Genomic DNA, 23,987 nt, shown 5'->3' with positions numbered 1-23,987 from the left:
TGTTAGAGTTCATCAGGTTTGTCGAGCGTTGTTGGGGCAGTGTGAGTCAAAGGGTCAGGCCTACTCCATGCTGTATCACTAAATAAATAAAAATAAAATAGAACTTGGTAGGAAATGTGGAATTAAAAGTTAACAATTGCAAAGGATGGCACAGAAAGGTAGAAGACAATTTCAGCACAAGAAGGTAAACCTTGTTATCAGGGAAAACACATGCTACATTTTATTTTAAAATGGATATAGATATAACTAATGTAATATAAATAATCACTAAATATCATTTACCTTGCAAAGGGCTTCTTTCAATTTCTGCTTCAGTGAATTGCTTTCTTGGTGTAGCTCATGAATAACCTGCTTCTTTTGGGTAATGGTCTTATTGTCCAATTCTTGTGCTGAATGTAATGAAGATAATTCCATTTCCAAATGTTTAATGGTTTCTTCACACTCAGCCACCTATATGAAGAAAAATGACAGCCAACTTTCACTATAAAAATAATTTACAAGCTAACATGGATCTCAAAGGGATAACTCTGCTGCAAAAAATGGTATTTTTGCATGCAATATATCAAGAACTTTGTCAATGATCACAAATAAAGAGAGAAAGATGAAAATATAGTGTAAAGTTCAAATCATTCTGCCGGCATGTACCCTATTTAAGCCCTGATTTACTCAGATCTTGGCATAGTTTAATCAATAATTAGTTTTAGCTGAACATATATATTTATTATATATGACTTTTAACAAAGAGGTTTCATATTTGGAAAGCAGCATATATGCATGTTAATATTGTGCATCAAATGTAAATCATTCTAAATGTGTGCCAGTAAATTGGTTATAGTACTAAACTGTCAACGTAGAGGTCAAAAGTTCACTTTGCTTCATAGCAAATTATGAGATAATGCAGATCTGAAGGCAATCACAGGAATATACTCAAAAGCTGCTGGGTTCGTACTATAAAAACAAGTCCTTCACTTACATCTGAAAGGCAAGGATGTGACTAACTTGTGGAATTGCCTAGTATTGTACTCAAAACTATAAAAAAATAAAGTATATGAAAGAAACCTAATGTGAGATCTCAACAGTCTGCTTTCCATGGCAAAAACAAACTCCATTGATCACTGATCACCATAAGTATAAACAAATATACCTTGTTCTGACCTAATTGAAGGGGAGCACATTGTATTTTCCTTGCAGCTTGAATGAAATCAATAGATTATTTATACACCTATACACAAGAGATCCTGCAGCTCCTGGAAATTCAGAGTAACAAATACAAAATGCAGGAGAAATTCAGCAGGTCAGGCAGTGTCTGTGGAAAGGAATAAACAGTTGACGGTTTGAGTCAAGACCTTCAGGACTGGAAAGGAAGGGGAAAGAAGCCAAAATAAGAAAGGGGGAGGAGGAGGAGTACAAGCTAGGAGGTGATGGGTGAAGACAGCTTGTTGGGGTAGGGGGAATGAAATGAGAAGCTGGGAAGTGATAGGTGAAAGAGGTAAAGGGCTGAAGAAGAAGGAATGTGATAGAAGAGGAGTGTGGACCATGGAAAGGAGAGGGAGCTTCCCTGTTAAGTCAGCGGGAAGATGGGGTGAGTGTGGATGTCTGGGAAATGGAGGAGATGCAGTAGGGTCAGCATCAATGGTGGAGGAATGGAGTCCTAATTCTTTGAAGAAGGATGACACCAATAAATTTCTGAAAAGGAAACCTCACTCTGGAAACTGATGCACCACAGACAAAAGACTGAGAAAAGGGAATAACATTTTTTTTTACAGGTAACCGTGTGGGTTTCTTCCCCCTTCCTTCTATATCCTGGTGAAGGGTCTCAGCCCAAAATGTTGATTGTTTATTCCTTTCCATAGATGCTGCCTGATTTGCTGAATTGCTCCAGCATTTTTTGTGTTATAATCTGTTTACATTATTGTATTCTTCAGATGGCAACTCAAGACACAATTCCAATAATATGTTCATTATTCTACTTCAATAAAAGTATGCACAATACCACAAGGTTAAGACATAGAGATAGTAATCAGCAGTGAAAGGGCAAAAAAGCACATGATTGTTTATTTTTTCATTTCTATAATTCCTGTGCTTGCACACTTGGGAGATGGGAAAATTATGTTATTATCTATAATCCAGCCAAAACTGATGACAAGTTCAACTGATCACATTTATTTGACAATTGCTATTTCATTTAATTACTACAAGTGAACAGAAAATATAACTGCATTTTCTGAAGGTGTAGTTCATTTTTGCCATCTATATTCTGTCCATGAACTTTCAAATTGTCCACGTAAAGCAAACAAGAAGGAAAAACAATCAGAAAAATACAATCAAACTTAAGTTATATTTTTTGAAGAATACAAATTTATTAAGAACTTATTAAAATTTAATTAATTACAAAGTATCACACTGCCCTATTAAAATTGTGGATTTATCAATCATTAATAAGAGTGCTCAATGTGAGATCATTGCATCATAAGTAATCATGGCAGACAAGTTAACCTTTGGCATTTTGAGAGCATGTTGACTCCTGGCAAAGCAGTCCTGTAAATGTCAATCCCATGTCTTTTCTCAAAGCAAAACCAAAATTTTACTCTTGAATATTGATTTAATTCCTCATTGAAAACAACCATTGAAGCTGCATCAATTACACTTTGAAACCATGGGTTCCAAATTATAGAGCAGAGTTGATGGGCCAAATAGCCTAATTCTGCTCTTATGTTTAACAATCACCAACTGCATGAAAAAATTCTCCATATGCCATTCCTGGTTTGTTTGCCAATCACATTAAATCTTTGACCCCCTTCTCTAATGACAATGATTTCTTTCTAGATGTTTTATCCCATCCAATCTTATCAAGATTTTGTAACCTTGTATGAAATTTCTCTTCAGCCCTTTTTGTTGGAAGTAGATCAGAAATTTGATAAAGGTGATATGGAGAGTTGGACCAAACTAAGAGCCAGAAAATGGATATTTGGTGTTAAGATAAAAAACTTGGAAGTACTACAGACTGAAGTTAGAGCCATCTTCATGTGGCGTTTTTGTTTTGTCTGGAATATAGCAGATTTAATCTTTTAAACATCACTACATCAGGCGTGGCAGGGTGGGGTGATAATCAGATGAAAAAGAGCAACCTCATGACAGGCCTTGTCTTACTGAATAGTAGAGCAGCCACAATTAGCCATTTGTTTTAAACATGCTTCTTCCATTATTAACATAGTATATTTAAGCAGCAAGTTTGGACCACAAATCCAAAAAATCTAGAAAACACTTCCTCTCCCATTAAAAAATCTTCTATTCACAAGAAATGGAAAATCACTTTCCAAAGACATTTTAAATGTAAAATAAGAAAATATAATGTATAATTTATGTTATGTTTTTGAAGATTTGATAATAGAATTAAATAAATAGAACGCTAGGAAACAATTTTACAAAATCTATTGCGCCTAATTCATCATGATGCAATTATTTTTGATATAGCTAGTTATGACATGAAACTGCATTTATTGGCTTGGCATTACCCGCAGTAACAAAGAGAAGCTATAACCCGTTTCAAAAAAGTTGTTGATTTACCCCAGTGGTCATTTCCTTTTCAGTGAACACGGCAGTTTGAAGATCCTGTTCCAAAGAATGAATCATCCGTTGTTGGTTTTCAACTACACTAACTGCAGTTAAATACTTTTGATGTAGTTGATTCAGCAGCGTCTCCTGATGCTGGATCTAAAATAAATTTTATATAATAAGATCTGCTTAATTACAAGTGATATATTTACATGATCTTGTCAACTCAAAAACATGAAGCACATAGATCCTATCCAGCAGGATGACTGAACATAATTAATAATTTACAACATTTAGCTTATCGAGCATAAATACCTGTACAAACTTATTGTGCTAACCATATAGTTTCAGAATTGCACCCCCCCCCTTCACCATTCCCCATTCATGTTTCACTCGCTCTCCTATCTCCTTACCTGCCCATCACCTCCCTCTGGTGCTCCTCTTCCTCCCCTTTCTTCCATGATTTTCTATCCTCTCCTATCAGATCCCCCCTCCTCTAGCCCTTTATCTCTTTCACCAATCAACCTCACAGCTCTTTACTTCACCCCTCCCTGTCTCCCGGTTTCACCTATCACCTACTATCTTGTACTTCCTTCTCCCCTCCTCCCACCTCTTACTCTGATTTTTCACCTTTTTTTCCTGATAAAGGGTCTCAGTCCAAAAACGTCGACTGTTTGTTCATTTCCATAGATGCTGCCTGACCTGCTGAGTTCCTCCAACATTTTGTGTGTGTAACCATACAGTACTGAGGGGCTCCCTAGACTACAGCAGATCTGATTTATGGAAATCAATTATGTAAACTCTCCCACAGTATTTTCAAGACAGGAAAAATAGTTACAGAAATGTAAACATCTTCAGAACAAGGGATGGCAGCTAGTTAAATCTAAAGATGGCAAATCTTCAAAACAAATTGTTTTCATGTAACCTCAAATACATTATCTTTATGAATGCAGCAGCTGTTTGTAGCGGGAGAGATTTCCTAATGAAAATGACAAGACAAAACTCTTGACACTTGAAAAATAGTTCATCAAACAATGTAACACCCATTGATACTTCAAAGCCGTAGAAGATAGCCATTGGATATGGGACAAGTTGATTCTGCACCATTGTAAATATACAGGGTAAATATAAATATACAGATAACAAATAGATGTTCATATGAATTGACCCTCACTGTTAAATTTCAGATGTACAGAAAAACTGGTTTACAGGCAGTTCCCAGAAAGTAACCCTTGCATAACCAAGAGACTGCTGGCATTCTATCATTTAATGGTGTTTTCAGTGCTCTGACTAATGCAAAATGTGTGCTTCAAGAGAACACATAAAAAGTTTTATTACTTTGTTTTGAATGAAATATTATCATTTTAACTAAACCATAACTGATTTTTTTAAAAAGTTAGTTGCGTAGTTTTGCTCTTAACAATAAAACTTTGAATGAAATGCTAATTGCCTCCATGTCACAGCCAGTGTTTGGACTAAACTAAATCTCATTTTTTAAAAAAGGAGGGAGAGAGAAACTGGGGAATTATAGACCGGTTAGTCTGACGTCGGTGGTGGGGAAAATGCTGGAGTTGGTTATCAAAGATGTGATAATAGCACATTTGGAAAGAGGTGAAATCATCGGACAAAGTCAGCATGGATTTCTGAAAGGAAAATCATGTCTGACGAATCTTATAGAATTTTTTGAAGCTGTAACTAGTAGAGTGGATGGGGAGAGCCAGTGAATGTGGTATATTTAGATTTTCAAAAGGCTTTTGACAAGGTCCCACACAAGAGATTAGTGTGCAAACTTAAAGCACATGGTATTGGGGGTATAGTATTGATGTGGATAGAGAATTGGTTGGCAGACAGGAAGCAGAGTGGGAGTAAATGGGACCTTTTCAGAATGGCAGGCAGTGACTAGTGGGGTACTGCAAGGCTCAGTGTTGGGACCCCAGTTGTTTACAATATATATTAATGATTTAGACAAGGGAATTAAATGCAGCATCTCCAAGTTTGTGGATGACACGAAGCTGGGCGGTGGTGTTAGCTGTGAGGAGGATGCTAAGAGGATGCAGGGTGACTTGGATAGGTTAGGTGAGTGGGCAAATTCATGGCAGATGCAATTTAATGTGGGTAAATGTGAGGTTATCCACTTTGGTTGCAAGAACAGGAAAACAGATTATTTTCTGAATGGTGGCCAATTAGGAAAAGGGGAGATGCAACGAGACCTGGGTGTTATTGTACACCAGTCATTGAAGGTGGGCATACAGGTACAGCAGGCAGTGAAAAAGGCAAATGGTATGTTGGCATTCATAGCAAAAGGATTTGAGTACAGGAGCAGGGAGGTTCTACTGCAGTTGTACAAGGCCTTGGTGAGACCGCACCTAGAATATTGTGTGCAGTTTTGGTCCCCTAATCTGAGGAAAGACATTCTTGCCATAGAGGGAGTACAGAGAAGGTTCACCAGATTGATTTCTGGGATGGCAGGACTTTCAAATGAAGAAAGACTGGATTGACTAGGCTTATACTCACTGGAATTTAGAAGATTGAGGGGGGATCTTATTGAAACGTATAAAATTCTAAAGGGATTCGACAGACTAGATGCAGGAAGATTGTTTCCGATGTTGGGGAAGTCCAGAACAAGGGGTCACAGTTTAAGGATAAAGGAGAAGCCTTTCAGGACCGAGATGAGGAAAAACTTCTTCACACAGAGAGTGGTGAATCTGTGGAATTCTCTGCCACAGGAAACAGTTGAGGCCGGTTCATTGGCTATATTTAAGAGGAAGTTAGAAATGGCCCTTGTGGCTAAAGGGATCAGGGGGTATGGAGAGAAAGCAAGTACAGGGTTCTGAGTTGGATGATCAGCCATGATCATACTGAATGGCAGTGCAGGCTCAAAGGGCCGAACAGCCTACTCCTGCACCTATTTTCTATGTTTTCTATGTTTCTATGCAAAACAGGCAAGGATCTTCCACCAGGCTGCACATACTTGGAATGTAACTTACCTAAAATCAACAAAACACAATGCAAAAAGTCGAGGAATTTCAAGTACAAATTTATGTGTACTACAGTTTTCATTCCAGATTTTTTTTTCATTGGTAGGAAAGAAACCTCATTAGACCCAGCCCTGCCCAAACATTCTACTGGCAATATTCCACAATCGATTAATAACCAAGGGAAAATTATACCAATTACATCTATTTAAGGACATCTGAGAAGGCTCTCGGGCAATAACAGGCTCATCTTAGAAGAGTTTAAACATTTTTCTGACAACTAACTGCACATAAATGCAGCACAAACAATTTCATTTTAAAGATAATTTCAGTTATTTAAAATCAGGTCATTGAGATATGTTTATTTTTGTGATAAAATCTTTTTTTCTCCATATAATAAATATATATCTGATAGACATACTATTTACTCCTCCAGGAAGTAGAATATGTTCAATCGCACTCCTAAGTACTGCACTGTAGAGAAGTAAAGGCTTTGAGCATCCACAACTGAATCACTTGCCACAGTATATCCAGCCTCTTGCTAGCTTTTTCAGCCATTGCATTTTCATAGCTAGCCTAGTTGAGTTTCTAATAAAAAATAACCTCACTTTGGAAATTTAGGTCTTTGGATCGAGTCTATAAAACATTTTATCCATTGGTTGCATGATAATTCAGTCACAACCAATGCTAATGGTCATTGCACATTCCATTGCACATATGGTTCACAATACCACAGGAATGGATTCCAGTGTAGAGCAGACCAAATAATGGAATGCAGATTGCTTCTCTAAAGGACACTGGTGTACCAGATGGTTTAATTTGAACGTATATACAGTAAGTAACAAAATTTAAATTTTCCAATTGAGAAGATGGGATTTCTACTCAGTTCGCAAAACTGTAATCTGAGACATCTGGATTGCTAGTCAGATAAGTTAACCACTGCATCGCCATTTCAAGCAGCTTTTCTGTTTCCTTCTGGTACTTAATCCTATACACAGAGAATCAATTCCCAACAGAAGTTCTGAACCCCATCTGTTTCTTTTTTCTTCCCTATCTATCTCCTCTGAAAATAGCATAACCATGGATATTAGAAATTAAGCTGGTCTTTTGCCAATAGCACAAAATGAATAGGCAGTCTGTTTTACAATGAATCCAATTATATTTTCTACTGACATTAATAGAAAGGGATATAAGAATTATGTATAAGAGGTTACTGATTCCTCATCAACTATATACAATACTGGCAAGGCCCAATTCCATTTTCAATTAAGTCCTACCTCAGCTAAAAAAAAGTTGTATAAAGGCTGTTAAGCTGTATAAATCCTCAATAAACTAAGGGAGTATATCTTTAAAAAAAAATTTAAGTATTTTGTACACACACACATGCACGCACGCACGCACACACACACACACACACACACACACACACACACACACACACATACATCATTCCTGGCTCAAATGTTCTGGCAATATAATTGTTCCAATTTATCCTTCTTTTTATCCTTTTCTTACTCTCCTAACAATGGAGAAAAGTACATAAAACAGACTGAAAGTAGAAAATGCAATAAGATGCTATTTTGTCAATGCCAAAGAAGAGCAAGGATGAAAAACAGGTGTAACTTCTGTTATTTTAGACAATGCATGTTTCATTTACATAAAAAGACAGAATCCAATGCAAACGTGCACAGTTGTTGAAAACCACAGTGGACGACATCGACAAGGTCATCAGCAAACAGGTAATTATTATCAGCTATCAGAAGCTGGCAAATGTAAATTAGAATTAAGTGATAATGTAATTTTGAAGCATTGCATTCCAGTTAACTTGTTTTCTGAGCAGAAATGATCCTGACCAGTGTTAATGAAAGAGATTATAATTTACTTTAAAGTTAGTTACTGACTGATTTCAATTGAATGGAGTGCTGCGTAAGCAGCGTTTTAGTAAGGCTGCAAAAGTCTACAAGAATTGTTGGAGACACAGAAAGGCATTATCTGACTTGAAGTCTTTTGCAAAAAAATGTTGCTCCCAGGTGAGAAGACCAGTTGGAAAATGAGGACTCTAAACAAAAAATGAGAGGAAAAATGAACTCAGTAGCAGCTCAACGTGCAAAAAGAGAGGTACAACAGGAGGAGCAGGAATGAGGAATGAGAGGGTAGATAGAAGAATTCAAGGAGCAATTATCTCAGCTTTACCTTACTGAAGATTTGTGTGTGGAGGTTATCTCCACTTTATCAAAGGTGTTCTCAGTAATATCTTCCAACTACCACAACTACAATTGCAACTGTAGAGAAGTATAAGTAGTACCACTGGCTTTCAAGATATTTATGGTAATGAATGACTGTGTATCTGGCTGCAGGCTAAGTATGGGGATCTGAAGATCATTAACATTCCCTATTCTAAGTGAGAAAACTAAATTTCACTTTCACTTGTTAGGCCACATTGCTTTGAAAGAAGTACAGTAACCCCAGGATGTAGGATATCATTAACTCTGATGTGACCAAAGACAGTGAATCCTACAAGTCAAAACTCCACAGTGACAGTTTACTAGGTCATTGGTTTTTAAGTCTAAATGACAAACCAAAGGGTGAATAGAGAATGACAAGGTCTGTCCACATATGACATGGTTTATGACTCTAGTTGGTCATCTGTGTACATACACATGGATATGAGGCATGCTACAAAATCTATTCTGTCCCATTATATGTGATAAGATGAAGGAAGGAGGGAAGAAACAATCTAGACAACCAGGTTCCTCTTGGCTTTCACTGGAACTTAGGCACTAGTAAATGTAACTCCCAATCTCCAACCACTGGGGGCATTATAATGCACCCTCCCACTTCTACTGACTATCCCAGCATCCACATGGACACAAAGGAATAATAGAAAACTTACAAAATAAACATTTCAAACCAAAGCATGTCATATTACATAGAATTGTTAAGGAATTATATTTGGACATTCCCTGTAGACTTAGTTTCAATGTGTTTTTCTGTACTGTTGTTACTACTGATAAAGTGTAAACTGACCTTCAGTGGAAAAGACTGCAGACAACTTCAGATGCAGAAGTCACAGTTCAATTGCTGGAAATAATAGCATACGGTAGCAGTGAGAAGATAAACAGTGTTTCCCTAAGAAAGGACAATAGGCTTGTGCTCCATAATACCGCTACCAATTTAACCAGGAAGGTACCTCAACAATCTGCTAGAAAACAAATTCCTGGAGAGTTGTAACATCCTGCATAAACACTCTGTAGCAGTGGGGAAGCTGTCTGACCATGTGTAGAAGAATGGAAGCCCCAAGAAAATGGGTGACAATAAATGTGCTGCACTGGAGGCTGAGAAATAATCCTTTGGAAATGCACGAAAGGGAATGTCCATCACCTACAGCTGAAAAAGATGGACCCAGGGTTGGCGGAAAGACAAGTGCAAGGTTTGTCCTCTGTGCTGCTAGACAATAGATGCAAATTCTCTTCCAGACATGCTAATATACCAAAGTTAAAACCATTTCTGCAGCCTGCCCTGGTGAAGTTCTCATCTGAGTCCTTTGTCACAGAAATTGTTTGTGACCTTGGGCTTTGAAAAACTGGCATCTGCATCAATTTATCTGTGGTCTAGCAGTGGACCAATCATGTTTAGTGTCACACTATGTGCAAATAATATCCCTAATTTGTCTGCAAAATTATTATCTATCCCTATCTGAGCTAGCTGCTATGAATGCAATGCTGAGGGAAGATAGTTATCCTTACTATGGAGCCTTTTGTTTCCCTACCATTGTCGGGTTGAAGTGTTTGAAGTCCTGAAAAAAGAAGGGCATAAAGGTAAAGTTATACTACGGGGGTAATGAGGAAGGGTTGAGCAGAGGTTGCAAGCAGAGTACGAATCCATGCTACTGTCTCTGTTCTTTTCTGCAAGTGAGGGGGTTGGGAATTGTTATAAGCAGGGGGTCAGTGATTGTTGTTGTGGTTGTTTTTTGCTTGGGGTGGGGGGGGGAGGATTTTAGGGTCTGAGAATTCTGTTCCTTTTATCTTTAGTGCTGGTGTGGGGGGAGTTTCTTTCATCAACATCCATGGTCTTCCTGTACTTGATGGCTATCTGGTGCAGACAAATATCAGAGTTGTATTGTACATGCATTATTTGACAATAAAATGAACCTATGATTCTTTGACCAATGTTTACATATATTAGGCTTCTAAATCAGAAGAATGTGTGGGATAAGGAAGAGGTAAGCTGAGAGGATTAACAATGAAGGCACATGATTTTCTATCCTTTAGCATCATTACTGGCCAGGTCTCCTCAAGACCAACGGTGACGATCAGCACTGTGATGGCGATCATTGTCTTTTAAAAGTGGCATTATCATGCAGCTATGACTTTTACCCCTCATCACTATACAATGCATTATCCCGCTAAAAAGGAGAACAGTGCAATGAGTACTTGGCATGTGTGTGCGCCATTGTTCAATAGTTGCCTCTGTATACAGGCTATGAAATGTACGTATGCAGATATGACATAAAAATCAAAGTTCAATATACGTTTATTTTCAAAGTAGGCATGCATTATTCAATCTTGAGATCTGTCCCATAAAAGGCAGCCATGAAACAAAGAAACCCAAAGAGACAGTAAAAAAAGATCATCAAACACCCAGTGTACACAGAAAAAAAACAAATCATGCAAACAATAAACACAAGCAAATGACATTCTGAACTGAAGTCCACAAAGACAGTCCTGTCCAAAGACCCTTAGTTCAGTGCAGAGTGGAACAGCAAACTGAACTGGCCCATCCCTTGCCTTGGGTCCGGTCATCTTCACCATTTCAATCTGGCCCAGCACTAAGTGGCCCAAACATCAGCTTCAAGCACTTTGGTACACTCAGGGACTTGGACCGCACCGCCTCAATTTGGCCTGAACCTGACCTTTCCAATTCAGCCTTGCACTTAAATCCTCATCCAGTCATTGCATTCAGTTGTTTCAATATGATGCCTGGATTCAGCCTGCAACCAACCTTTCCAATTTGGCCTAGTGTTTAAATTGATGGAACCTTGGGCATTTCTCGCTCTTGGCGATGGGCCTGCTGACTTGCCTCACCTTGGTTCTGCCACATTGAATTGCTTCCAAGTCCAAAGGGACGTTACAGGCCATTGCCTGTGGTGATCATTAACCAGAAAAAAGGTGATTAACAAAGTATTTAATTGTTTTCTTTGTTTGGTTAACCGCCAGCCAGAAGTCACTGAGGCTACATCCACACTGAACCAGATAAATCTGTAACCGAAGCGTTTGCTCTTCATTTTGACCCTCTGTCCACACTGAAATGGCATTTTCCTCCCCCAAAATCGGAGCTTTTCTAAAACGCCCTCCAGAGTGTGTAAATTTGAAAACGCCGACGGGCCAGAGCAATGTGGACGGGGTAACCGGAGATTTCTAGAAATGGCGTCATGACGTGCCAGAATAGATGGCGGCATTTCATTGTTTTCCTGAACGCAACCCCCACACAACCTAACAATTTCTGAATAGACAGCAACGAGGCTAAAGCCAGAAGAGTTAGAAATGTACTCACCAAATACTTTGACCCATAACTTACTGAATAAATAAGTATACTCACTTTGCCCTGTTTCCTGTCCTTGCTCGTATGAAGGTGTTTTACCTATTTATGCCAGTACTTCTCTGGCAATAGATGTGTAACAGCCTAATGTAACATTGTATGGAAATACAAGATAACACTGATGCAGACATGTTTTATAAATTTAACAAGGTGCTTTATTAATGCAACAGTTATTCAGTTTTTTAATGTTCATCATCAGCCAGTTCATACTTTCCGTGAACTCCCTGTCAGTTGCCTCCATACGCTCCAGTATTTGTTTTTTTTTAGTTTTAAGTCCTCCTGCGCGAGTGCCAACAGCTGTCCGTCGTTTGGCAATTTCATTTTAAGATTTTCTAGTCTATAAATGCACAAACGCGGGCTTTCACTGTGAGATTTGACACCAAACATGTCGCTTGTTTTCTGTAGATGTGTCCTGCGCATGCCCAGTAGGAGGAGATTCGCCCAAATACCCGTTTTAATGTGGACGGAGGTATTTTCAAAAACGCTTGGTGTGGACGCATATCGTTCTTACGTGAAACAGGCATTTTCAAAATTATCTGGTCTAGTGTGGACGTAGCCTGATACTCATCAGCACCATCTTAAACTGGAAATCAGAGACACATATGTGAAGGGAAGGGTAATCTACATATTGCACATTAAATATGAATTCAAAATGCTGGAGGCTGTAGGGAGGTATGTAATGGGGAATGGTGTGCAAAGCATTTACTGAGAATATTAAGAACAAAAATATAATCAGAATTTAGGCCATTCGTCTATTGAGTCTTCTCTACCATTTAATCATGGCTGATTTTTCTTTCAACTGCATTCTCCCTTTTCTCCATAACCCTCAATCCCTCTTTCAACTCACCTTAGATAAACCCAATAACTTGGACTCCACAGCCCACTGTGGCAACAAATTACAGTCACTAGCTTCTAGCTGAACAAATTCCTCCTCATTTTAATTTTAAAGGGACATCTCTTTATTCTGAGGTTGTATCCTTAGATCCTAGACTCTCTAGTTAATGGAAACATCCTCTCTAAATCCACTCCTTCCCGGCCTTTCAGCCTCTGGTAGTTTTCAATGAGATCCCTCCTAGACACTCCCCAGCGCGAACATATCTTTCCTCATATATAGGCCAGAAATTTGTTACCATATTCCAACTGTTATTATATTACCATATATTACCATATTCACTTTATAAAGCCAAATGGTTCTGCTGGAAGTGCACCCAACTTCAACTGCTGACAGACAAGGTCAAGGAACTAAAACTGAAGCTGGATACACTCAGGACCTTCCAGGAGGCTGGAAAACTCATAGATGAAACTTTTACTGAGTTGATCACACCCAGGGTGCAGGTGTCAAATAGTGGATGAGTGACCACTAGAAGAATAAGGGGAGTCAGCAGTCAGTACAGGGTTTCCCTGTAGCCATTCCCCTCAGTAACAAGTTGTCATGGTCCCGATTGTTAATTCCCTATTTTGCCCCAATCTCCTTTGATTATGCCTTGATTCCAATCGTTAATTTCCTATTTACTGTTAATTCACTTGATGACAGCACACCTGGTCTCCATCAAGAAATGCAGTATAAGAACCCTGGTGTTACAACCACTGATCACCAGTTTGTTAGTCTACTCCTTTGTGTTACTTTGCTTCCTGACTGATTAGAACTATTAGTTCTAAGTTCAGCTCCAGTTTCAAGATATTCCCTGAAAACCCTGCCTCCGTGTCAAGATTCCTCCCGTTTGCTGTACAATGTTCACATCTGCGCCAGCATCCCAACTCAATCTCTGTGCCTGTGTCCTGCACTTGGGTTCTCCTCAGTTGCTCTGTCAACAGAATGAACTGGCCACAATGAACCCAGCAGACACGAATTCCCTGCAACAAGCTCTTGCCAGCCAGGGCTCCTTACTGGGCTTGCATGATCAGCTACTCCAGGATGTCATGGAGAACCTCTGTTCCTTGTCAGTGAATGTAAGAAAGGTCAATGAACAGGTTGACCAAGTATCCGCTCATCTTACCCTGTCCACTCCGGGAACTCTGTCTGACCAGCTCAGACAGCCTGTAGTGACAACGCCCTATGTGTCGATAACATGACCACTAAGAGAGCCACATGTACCTGAACCAGAACCCTACGCTGGGGATCTGGGGAAGTGTCAGGCTTTCTGCTGCCATGCTCCTTGGTGTTTGAGCAGCAGTCATCCACATATGCCACAGACAGATCAAAGATAGCTTATATCATGGGGTTATTGTGATGAAGTGCCTTAGCGTGGGCCACTGTGATTTGGGATAATCAGCCAGAGACCTGCTCTTCATTCCCCACCTTCATCTCAGAAATGAGGAAGATTTTTGACCATCCCATCCGCAGTAAACATGCTGCTAAGCATCTACTCACCCTCCATCAGGGCTCACGCAGTGTTGCCAAATACTCCGTGGAGTTCTGGACGCATGTGGCCGACTCAGGGTGGAATGATGAGGCACTCCAGGAGGTATTTCGGCAAGGCCTCTGTGACATGGTAAAGGATGGGTTGGTGGCTAGGGATGACACTAACAGCCCAGATTCATTGATCTCCCTAGCCACCAGGCTGGACAATCGACTCCGAGAACGTCAGAGAGAGAAGACTGGTTGTCCTATACCTTTGTTCACCCCTCAGCATGCTTTACCATCTTCTCCCAGCCCTAGCCTCTCTCCTCCTCCCGCTCCTAGAATAGCTCCCAGTCCGACCATTTCCACCATCCCAGGAGAGGAACCAATGCAGCTGGGACGGATCTGTCTTTCTCCCACAGAGCGACTCTGAAGATTAAGAGCAGGGGATTGTCTCTATTGTGGTCAGTCTGGCCATTTTCGTGCTACGTTCCCTTCAGCGAAAAGGGAGGGCTCACCAGTTGAAAGGGGGACCCGGGTGAGTCAGACAACATTCCCTTCTGTCCCCCAAACCTGGATGCAGATTCAAGCTATTGTAAGCTACCACCAACAGTCCCTGTTTTTGTCCGCCTTGGTGGACTCCAGTGCCGAGGGATATCAGTTGGAAAAAGACATAGTTTCCTGGGCCGGAATTCCTCATGAGCCATTGAGTACCCCTCTGGAAGTCCGGGCACTGGACAGAAGACTTCTTGCCCGAGCACTCACTGTACATCACCACTGTCTTTGATTCTCTCTGGGAACCATTGGGAACAGGTACAATTTAACCTAATTTCCTCTCCTCGAGCTCCTATACTTCTTGAGTACCCCTGGTTAAGCTGCCATAATCCCCACATTGATTGGTCCACCGGGAAGATAGCCAGCTGGAGTAGGTTTTTTCACTCCACTTGTCTACAGTCGGCCCTTTCCCCTGTAAAAGCCACCGAGACTTCATCTGCTGCTGAACCCCCTGACTTGTCCAGGGTTCCATTGGAGTACCACGACCTGGGACAAGTGTTTAGTAAGCAACAGGCCCTTTCCCTGCCTCCACACCAACCATACGATTGTGCTATTGACCTTCTCCCCGGAGCTCCTCTACCCACCGGTCAGCTGTATAACCTATCCCGGCCAGAGAGGGAAACAATGGAGGGTTACATCAGTGAATCTTTCACGGTGGGCATTATCCGACTCTCATCCTCCCCCTTGGGTGCAGAGTTCTTCTTTGTGGGGACGAAGGATGGTTCACTACGTCCCTGTATTGACTACCAAGGCCTAAATAATATAACCATAAAGAACAAGTATCCACTGCCACTCATAAACTCCGCTTTCGAACCACTTCACGGAGCCACCATCTTCTCCAAGTTGGATCTACAAAGTGCCTACCATCTGGTCAGAATAAGGGAGGGAGATGAGTGGAAAACAGCATTCAATACCCCTCTAGGCCACTTCGAATACCTGGTCATGCCATTCGGCCTCAGCAATGCTCCCGCCGTGTTCCAAGCCCTGATCAACGATGTCCTAAGTGACTTTATTAACTGCTTTGTGTTTGTTTATCTGGATGACATACTAATCTTCTCCAACAGTTTCCAGGAACACATCCATCATGTCCGTCAGGTTCTACAGAGGCTTTGGAAGAACACATTATTCGTTAAAGCTGAGAAGTGTGAGTTCCATGTCTCCTCAGTCAGCTTCTTAGGGTACATCATCGAGAACGGGCAACTGAGAGCAGATCCCGAGAAGATCCGGGTGGTGGCAAAGTGGCCAAGACCCACGACACGCAAGCAACCCCAGTGATTTCTGAGATTTGTGAACTTCTATCACCGGTTCATCAGGGATTATAGTTGGGTGGCAGCGCCCCTTACCCAACTCACCTCACCTATGATGCCTTTTCATTGGGACTCCGAAACTGACTCAGCATTCTCAGAGCTGAAGAGGTGTTTCACATCCGCTCCCATCCTGGACCAACCACACCCCTCTTGTTAATTCATTATGGAGGTCAACACCTCTGACTCTGGGTGGGAGTGGTCCTCTCCCAACGTTCAGGCCCTGATCAGAAACTTAATCTCTGTGCCTTCTTTTCTCACCGGCTGTCCCCTGCTGAATGAAATTACAAAGTAGGGAACCAGGAGTTACTGGCAGTCAAACTTGCTTTGGAGGAGTGGAGGCACTGGCTGGAGGGAGCGGAACATCCGTTTATTGTCTGGACCGAGCACAAGAACTTTGAATACATCCAAACTACCAAACGACTGAATTCCTGCCAAGCCCATTAGGCATTATTTTTTGGCCGGTTCAGGTTTACACTTACCTATAGTCTGGGGTCCAGGACCGGGAAGCCCAATGTTCTCTCCTATCAATACATTTCCGAGGAGGTCCTTCCCAACCCCGAGACCATCCTTCCGCCATCCTGTGTAGTGGCTGCCCTCACCTGGGAGATCGAGGCCATAGACAAAGAGGCCCAACGGGCCCAACCTAACCCAGGCAATGGACCCTCCAATCGACTTTCTGTGCCCAATTCCGTTCGATCTCAGGTTCTCCAGTGAGGGCACACGTCTCGTTTCGCCTGCCATCCCGGGATTGATTGGACGCTGTCCCTTCTGAAGAGGCACTTCTGGTGGGCCTCCATGGATGCTCCATTGTCTCTGCCTGTTCTGTTTGTGCCTGTGGGAAAAGCCTCCCACCGATCATCTGCTGGATTGCTTCATCCCCTACCTGTTTCTAGCTTTCCTTGGTCTCACATAGCACTGGATTTCATTATGGGATTACCCCCTTCACAAAGGAACACTGCCGTACTCACTGCGGTGGACCACTTCTCCAAAGCTGTGCACTTTGTAGCCCTTCCCAAACTCCCTACAGCTCAGGAAACAGCTGACCTTCTCGTGCATCATGTCTTCTGCCTTCACGGGATTTCTTCGGACATTATTTCTGACCGGGGTTCCCAATTCATCTCTTAAGTCTGGAGATCTTTTTGTCAAGCCCCTGGTGCCTCAGTAAGTCTGTCGTCCAGCTTTCATCCGCAGATGAACAGTCAAACAGAGTGAGCTAACCAGGATTTAGAAGCAGCACTGCACTGCCAACAACCTGTCTGCCTGGAGCACCCATCTCACTTGGGTAGAGTACGCCCACAACTCCCTGGTCAGCACCACCACCAGAATGTCTCCCTTTCAATGCTCCCTCAGTTACCAACACACTCTGTTCTCCGCTCATGAAGAGGATATTGCTGTGCCTTCTGTTCAGGCCCATCTCCACTGGTGTCACAAGATCTGAGAAGACACACGCATAGCCCTGCTCTGCTAAGCTGACCTTTTTGCACTTCAACGTTCTCGTCTGCACCAGCATCCCCAACCCAATCTCTGTGCCTGCGTCCTGCACTTGGGTTCTCCTCAGTCACTCCGTGCAACTAAGTACACCCTTTCCATAGTGCTGCAGGGGTGGTGGCAAGGGCAGGGGAGAATGACCTACTTGAGCACAGCAGCAGCAGCTAGGCCAGTGGCTCTTGGCTGACTCTGAGGCTCAGCAGTAAAGTCGGTCAGATGGTGATAGGATTCTCAATAGTTAGGGGGATGGACAGGGGATTCTGTGGCTGTAAAAGAGACATCAGGATGGTGTGTTGCCTCCCAGGTGCTAAGGGTCCAGGATGTCTCAGAGTGGCTGCAGAATATGTTCTAGGGGTAAGGGGAGTATCCAGAGATCATGGTACATGTTGGCACCAATGTCATAGATAAAAATAAAAAGGCAGTATTGCGCAGTAAGTATAGGGAGTTAGGAAGGCAGTAGTCTCAAGATTACTCCCAATACCATGTGCTTGCCAGGGCAGGAATAGAAAGATAGTACAAATTCTAAGATTCAAAGCACATTTATTACCAAAGATTAATATTAAAGATTATAAATTATACAAGCTTGATATTTGTCTGCTTACAGGCAGCCACAAAGAAAGAACCCCAAAGGAACCCATTTAAAAGAAATAAAGCCCAATGTGCAGAGAAAGAGAAAATAATCATGCAAATAACTGAAGCGAGCAACAGCATTCTAAACAAAATTGAGTCCTTAGATCCGAATCCCCAGAGCAGCCTGGAGTAGGCCCAAAGCCTTGGTATCAGTTCATCATATTAGCTGGGAAAATAATTGCGAACCTCACAGTCAGAAGCACAGCAGCTAGGGGCAGTCTCTCTGCCTCAGTTCCATGGAGGGAGAAGTGAATGTCACAGGAGAATGAGCGAAATCTGCCCTACTCTTGCCTCTGTTCCTAACACACTGCCTTTCCGGTCTATCTGGACCTCTGTTTAAATTGTCTAGACAATGGATTGTACCTCACATTAGGACCCGGGCCCCAGTGCAGTGAAATGCACCAGGCCTTGACCACATCGCCCACTGATTCACTCTGAGTCTAGATTTCACTGCCCAGGCTGAAGTCATTCTCAACCTCTGCAAATTGGGTCAGCACTGAATGCAAACCAACCTCTTACCCAGGTTAGTTTTACAGACATCAAAACTCCTCTGCCTTGACTTTTCCTTTCCAAATCATTTACTCCATCTGCATCGATTTTTGCAACACACCAAAGTGGCTCATCTCTCCAATTTGCTTCACCTTTGCTCACCTCTTCATTGTTTGCAGTGATAATCTACCACAATTTACTTCAGAAAAGGTGTTATTAGTAATATTTTTAGTTGAATTTCTTGCCATTTGAACTGCCAGCAAACAGTCGCACACCTTCAGTAGCACCATCTTACACTGGATGAATGATGGCTGCAAAACAGATGACTGAGTGGCTGAGGAATTAGTGTAGGGGTAAGTGTTTCATGTTCTTGGAACACTGGAACCTCTTCTGAGCAGAGGTAACCTGTAAAAGAGGCAAGAGTTGCACCTAAACTGGAAGAGAGCCAATATCCTGGTCCCAAGGTTCACTCGTGCTATTCAAGATGGTTTATACTAGTTTGGTGGGGTATGGAAACCAGAACACCAAGGCAGAAAGAGGAGGGTGGAGAGAAAGGTAGATCTGAAGGCCAGTAAAAACAGGCAGGAGCAAAGTAATAGATATGATGGGAGGGATAGGTTGAAGTGTGTTTATTTTAATGCTATGAGTATTATGAGTAAAGGTGATGAACTTAGAGCACGGACTCATTTTGGTAAAAGGAACGCTGGTGGGAACTGGTATTTAAATCGGAAGAAGGTTCAAACATCAGAGCTACAGAGGGACTTAGGAGTACTCGTGCAAGACTCCTAACAGGTTAATTTACAGGTTGAGTCTGTGGTAAAAAAGGCAAATACAACATTGGCATTTAGACAATAGACAACAGACAATAGGTGCAGAAGTAGACCATTCGGCCCTTCGAGCCTGCACCGCCATTTTGAGATCATGGCTGATCAACTACTATCAATACCCGGTTCCTGCCTTGTCCCCATATCCCTTGAGTCCCCTATCCATAAGATATCGATCTAGCTCCTTCTTGAAAGCACCCAGAGAATTGGCCTCTACTACCTTCCGAGGCAGTGCATTCCAGACCCCCACAACTCTCTGGGAGAAGAAGTTTTTCCTTAACTCTGTCCTAAATGATCTACCCCTTATTCTCAAACCATGCCCTCTGGTACTGGACTCTCCCAGCATCTGGAACATATTTCCTGCCTCTATCTCGTCCAATCCCTTAATAATCTTATATGTTTCTATCAGATCCCCTCTCAATCTCCTTAATTCCAGCGTGTACAAGCCCAGTCTCTCTAACCTCTCTGCGTAAGACAGTCCAGACATCCCAGGAATTAACCTCGTGAATCTACGCTGCACTTCCTCTATAGCCTGGATGTCCTTCCTTAACCCTGGAGACCAAAACTAGATAGATAGATAGATAGATAGATAGATACTTTATTCATCCCCAAGGGGAAATTCAACACAATACACAACTGTACACAATACTCCAGGTGTGGTCTCACCAGGGCTCTGTACAAATGCAAGAGGATTTCCTTGCTCTTGTACTCAATTCCCTTTGTAATAAAGGCCAACATTCCTTTAGCCTTCTTCACTGCCTGCTGCACTTGCTCATTCACCTTCAGTGACTGATGAACAAGGACTCCTAGATTTCTTTGTATTTCTCCCTTACCTAACTCTACATCGTTCAGATAATAATCTGCCTTCCTGTTCTTACTCCCAAAGTGGATAACCTCACACTTATTCACATTAAACGTCATCTGCCAAGTATCTGCCCACTCACCAAGCCTACCCAAGTCACCCTGAATTCTCCTAACATCCTCATCACATGTCACACTTCCACCCAACTTAGTATCATCAGCAAATTTGCTGATGTTATTTTCAATGCCTTCTTCCAAATCGTTGACGTAAATTGTAAACAGCTGTGGTCTCAATACTGAGCCCTGTGGCACCCCACTAGTCACCACCTGCCATTCCGAGAAACACCCATTCACCGCTACCCTTTGCTTTCTATCTGCCAACCAGTTTTCTATCCATGTCAATGTCTTCCCCCCAATGCCATGAGCTTTGATTTTACCTACCAATCTCCTATGTGGGACCTTATCAAATGCCTTCTGAAAACCGAGGTACACTACATCCACTGGATCTCCCCCGTCTAACTTCCTGGTTACATCCTCGAAAAACTCCAACAGATTAGTCAAGCATGATTTACCCTTGGTAAATCCATGCTGGCTCGGTCCAGTCCTACCACCGCTATCTAGATACCCCACTATTTCATCCTTAATAATGGACTCTAGCATCTTCCCCACCACCGATGTCAGGCTGACAGGTCGATAGTTCTCTGTTTTCTCCCTCCCTCCTTTCTTAAAAAGTGGGATAACATTAGTCATTCTCCAATCCTCAGGAACTGATCCTGAATCTAAGGAACATTGGAAAATGATTACCAATGCATCCGCAATTTCCAGGGCCACCTCCTTTAGTACCCTAGGATGTGGACCTGGGGATTTGACAGTCTTCAATCCCATCAGTCTTCTCATCACCGTTTCCTTCCTAACGTCAATCTGTTTAATTTCCTCTGTTACCCTATGTGCTTGGCCCATCCATACATCTGGGAGATTGCTTGTACCTTCCTTAGTGAAAACAGATCTAAAGTACTCATTAAATTGTTCTGCCATTTCTCTGTTTCCCATAACAATTTCACCCAATTCATTCTTCAAGGGCCCAACATTGTTCTTAACTATTTTCTTTCTCTTCATATACCTAAAAAAGCTTTTGCTATCTTCCTTTATATTCCTGGCTAGCTTGCATTCGTACCTCAATTTTTCTCCCCATATTGTCTTTTTAGTTAAATTCTGTTGTTCCTTAAAAACTTCCCAATCATCTGTCCTCCCACTCACCTTAGCTCTGTCATACTTCCTTCTTTTTAATGCTATGCAATCTCTGACTTCCTTTGTCAACCACTGTGGCACCTTTCCCTCCTTTGAATCCTTCCTTCTCTGGGGGATGAACTGATTTTGCACCTTGTGCATTATTCCCAAGAATACCTGCCATTGCTGTTCCACTGTCTTTTCTGCTAGGCTATCCGTCCAGTCAACTTTGGCCAGCTCCTCCCTCATGGCTCCATAGTTTCCCCTGTTCAACTGCAACACTGACACCTCCGAGCTGCCCTTATCCTTCTCAAATTGCAGATAAAAACTTATCATATTTCAAGGGGAATAGAATATTATAAAAGCAAGAAAATACTGATAGTTAATTGGGAACAATTGTTTGAGCAAGTCCACATCTGACATATGGAAGGTGCTGAATGACCTACTCCACAGAGTACAAGACAGGTATGTTCCAGTCAGACAAGGATGGAAAGGTAAGAGAACCTTGGAGGTCGAGAGAGGTGATGAATTTAGTCAAGAAGACAAAGGGAAAGCATATAAAGCTTAAGAAAATATAATCAAACAGAGCCCTTGAGGATTATAAAGAAGCTAGAAAGGAACTCAGAAAGGGAATTAGGAAGGTCATGATGGGAAAAGTCAAAAGTGCTTGGCAAGTAGGATTAAAGAGAATCGTAAGGCTTTCAACAGTGTGTGTATACATATATATATATCAAGAACAAGAGAATAACTGAGGAACACTTGCTTGAATTCAGAGGATTCTTAATGAGTACTTTAAATCAGAAGTATATGGAGGTTTGGGAGATCGGAAAAACAGGCTCCAGTGTATTGATATGGTAGGGCATCTTGAGGTAAAGGAGGAGGAAGTGTGCGTGGAAGCATTAAGGGGGATAAGTCTCCAGGGCCTGATGAGCTATATCCCAGGTTACTGAGAAAGGCAAGAGTAGAAATAGCTGGGGCTTTGACCACTATCTTCGTGTCCTCTCTAGCCATAGGCAAGATCCCAGAGGACTGGCAAGAAGATAATGTTGTTCCATTATTCAAGAAGACAACCAGGGATGATCCTGGAAGCTACAGACCAGTGAGTCTCATTTCAGTGGTAGTGAAATTACTGAAGAGAATTCTTAGGGATAGGATTTATGATTTATGAGTTGGAAAACCATGGTTAAATTAGGGAGAGCCAGCATAGCTTTGTGCATTTCTTACTAACTTGATTGAGTTTTATGATGAGGCGATGAGGGTGATTGATGAAAGTAGAGCTGTGGATGCTGTCCACAAGTCATTTGGCAAGGTTTCTCATGACAGGTTCATCCAGAAGAGGAAGAATCATGGGATCCATGATAAATTGGCTGTTTGGATTTAGGAGGTAATGGTTGAAGAGACTTGTTTTAGCTGGAGGTCTGTCATTAGTAGTGTTCCACAGGGATCTGTACTGGTACCTCTGCTGTTTGTAATGTACGTACATAAATAGCCTGGATAAGGATGTAGATGGGTGGGTTAGTAAGTTTGCAGATGTACGAAGATTGGTGGTGTTGAAGATAGCATAAGAGACTGGCACAGATTCAGTGGGATATAGATCAGTTGCAGATATGGATGGAGAAATGGCCAACAGAGTTAAACACAGCCAAATATGAAGTGTTGCACCTTGACAGGTGAAATGTAAATAGACGGTACACCGTTAATGGCAACACACTTAACAATGATTATGAGCAGACAGATTTTGGGTCCAAATTCATGATTCTCTGTAAGTGGCTACACAGAGTGCTAGAGTGGTTAAGAAAGCATGTGGCATGCTTGCCATTATTAATCGAGGCATTAGTTGAGTCCTAAAGTCAGGAAGCTATGTTTCAGCTTTATGAAACTCCAATTAAGCTGCATTGGCAGTATTGCATACAGAACTAGTCACCCTATTCTACAAAGGACATTGAGGCTTTGGAGAGGGTGCAGAAGACATTTAGCAGGACACTGCCTGGTTTAGAGGGCATTGCTTAGTTTTGAGGTTAGACAAACTTGTGTTAATTTCTTTGGAGCGGTGGAGGCTGAGGGGTGTTCTGGTAGATATTTATAGGATTTTTATTTTCCCAGGGCTGAAATGGTTGCCACAAGAGGACACAAGTTTAAGGTGCTGGGGAGTAGGTACAGAGTAGATGTCAGTCTGTAAGTTTTTTACGCAGCGGAT

General features: G+C 41.8%; 1 protein-coding gene across 17 annotated transcripts in view; it reads right to left on the bottom strand.

The window, feature by feature from the left end:
* LOC132401241 (interaptin-like) overlaps positions 1–23,987 on the bottom strand; it is a 617,788-nt gene that overhangs the window by 377,748 nt on the left and 216,053 nt on the right. For all 17 annotated transcript variants that reach the window (XM_059983244.1, XM_059983267.1, XM_059983373.1 and 14 more), the window contains 2 exons: positions 3,568–3,714; positions 283–450 (listed from right to left, as the gene is read on the bottom strand). In XM_059983244.1, the coding sequence (XP_059839227.1) occupies positions 283–450; positions 3,568–3,714 (315 nt within the window). The remainder of the gene's footprint in view (positions 1–282; positions 451–3,567; positions 3,715–23,987) is intronic.

Source organism: Hypanus sabinus, chromosome 1, assembly GCF_030144855.1.
Source record: "Hypanus sabinus isolate sHypSab1 chromosome 1, sHypSab1.hap1, whole genome shotgun sequence".
NCBI lineage: Eukaryota > Metazoa > Chordata > Chondrichthyes > Myliobatiformes > Dasyatidae > Hypanus > Hypanus sabinus.
Note: the sequence above shows the minus strand (reverse complement) of the source record. Positions and strands in the feature narration are given on the sequence as shown.